The sequence below is a fragment of the Eimeria tenella genome, genomic scaffold, assembly GCF_000499545.2.
Source record: "Eimeria tenella Houghton genomic scaffold, Eth_scaff1921, whole genome shotgun sequence".
NCBI classification, from domain to species: domain Eukaryota; phylum Apicomplexa; class Conoidasida; order Eucoccidiorida; family Eimeriidae; genus Eimeria; species Eimeria tenella.
In genome coordinates, this window is record NW_013541762.1 from 1,849 (window position 1) to 3,280 (window position 1,432).

A 1,432-nucleotide genomic window follows, 5' to 3' on the forward strand; every position below is an offset into this window, starting at 1 on the left:
GCAGCAGAGCCCTGATAGCGTACAGAAGCAGCAGGAGCAGCAGCAGAACAACAAGCAGCAGCAGCAAGATGAGAAAGCAGCCAACGCCACATTTGCTGCTGCTTCCCTAGAAGAGCTAGACTGGCCGGAGGCCCCGCCGCCGCGGCGCCGCGTGCCACGGAAGCAGCAGCAGGTGCTGCAGCAGTTCGGCATAGCTGCTGTGCCTGCTGCCAGCAGCAGCAGCAGCAGCAGCGGGGCTTCCTTGCGCAGCAAAACGGACGGGCAAAGCGGGGTTTCTGCACGCGCAGCACGGAAAGCAGCCGCAGCCGCAGCAGCAGCAGCAGCAGCAGCCACAGCAGCAGCAGCACACTGCCTTTGCCTGGGAGCTGAACACGGGGCCTACGGGATTTGCCTCAGCTGCGGCCTGATTCGCTGCCGCTATGGAATCAGCAGCAGCAGCAGCAGCAGCAACTTGGGGGCCCCTGGGGCCCCCCGCTGCCTCTTTTGTGCAAATGAAATTGTACCGAGTGCGGGGCTCACTTCCCTAGCTGCTGCTGTGGAAAAGGGGCTTGCTGAGAACAGGCAGCAGCTGCAGCAGCTGCAGCAGCAACAGCAGCAGCTGCAGCTGGAGCAACAGCTGCAGCAGCCCTTGGAGAGTTTTCAAGAGGAGATCGCAAAACTGCAGGAACAGATCAGAGCCGATGAGGCCCACCTCAAGGGTAAGTGCAGCGGCAGCAGCAGCAGCAGTAGCAATAGCCGCAAAAGCAGCAGCAGCAGTAGCAGTAACTTCAGCAGCAGCAGCAGCAGCAGCAGCACTTGAAGCCCTCAAACGCTGCAGCAGTGCGTGCGAGACTCTGGCTGCTCTGTCAGTGTGTCTGTGAACTTCGTCCCTGTGGGTCCTCCCGCCACCCCGTGTGTGTGTGCCACTTTGCTGCTGCTGCTGCTGCTGCTGCTGCTGCAGCACTGCGGCTGCACCGGCGCCTGGTGGTCTGCGACGCCCAGGCGCAGCAGCAAACCAAAATCCTGGACATGAACAGCTGCTGGTTCGACGCCAACGAGGGTTTTGCTGATGCTCCAGCAGCAAACATTTGGCTGACGCCGCAGCAGCAGCAGGAGCGGCAGCTGCTGCTGCAGCGCCTCAACCAGGCCTTCAACCTAGAGAAGGGTGTGCTCCAGACCCCACAAACCCTAAACCCTAAACCCTAAACCCTCCGGGGCCGCTCTCTCCAAGACTAGTCACCCCCGCTGCTGTTTTTGCTGTTGGTGCTGCTGCTGCTGCTGCTAGCAGCAGCAGCAGTAGCAGATACTGCTCCGCAGGAATTCATTTATATCCTAGCAGCACTTGACAGCCTTTTAGCTGCGGCCCGACGGGGCTGTGGGATCGGCTTATGGGGCCTGCGCCCTCTTCTTATGTACGACTGCCCCTTCTGCTGCTGCTGCTGCTGCTGCTGCG

At 61.0% G+C, this 1,432-nt stretch overlaps 1 protein-coding gene across 1 annotated transcript in view; it reads left to right on the forward strand.

Annotated features, from left to right (window-relative positions):
• Positions 1 to 1,432, forward strand: part of ETH_00036855 (uncharacterized protein) — a gene marked incomplete at both ends in the record, with an annotated part of 4,426 nt that overhangs the window by 1,614 nt on the left and 1,380 nt on the right. The window contains 2 exons of the mRNA XM_013374107.1: positions 8 to 698; positions 941 to 1,144. Of these exons, the coding sequence (XP_013229561.1) occupies positions 8 to 698; positions 941 to 1,144 (895 nt within the window). The remainder of the gene's footprint in view (positions 1 to 7; positions 699 to 940; positions 1,145 to 1,432) is intronic.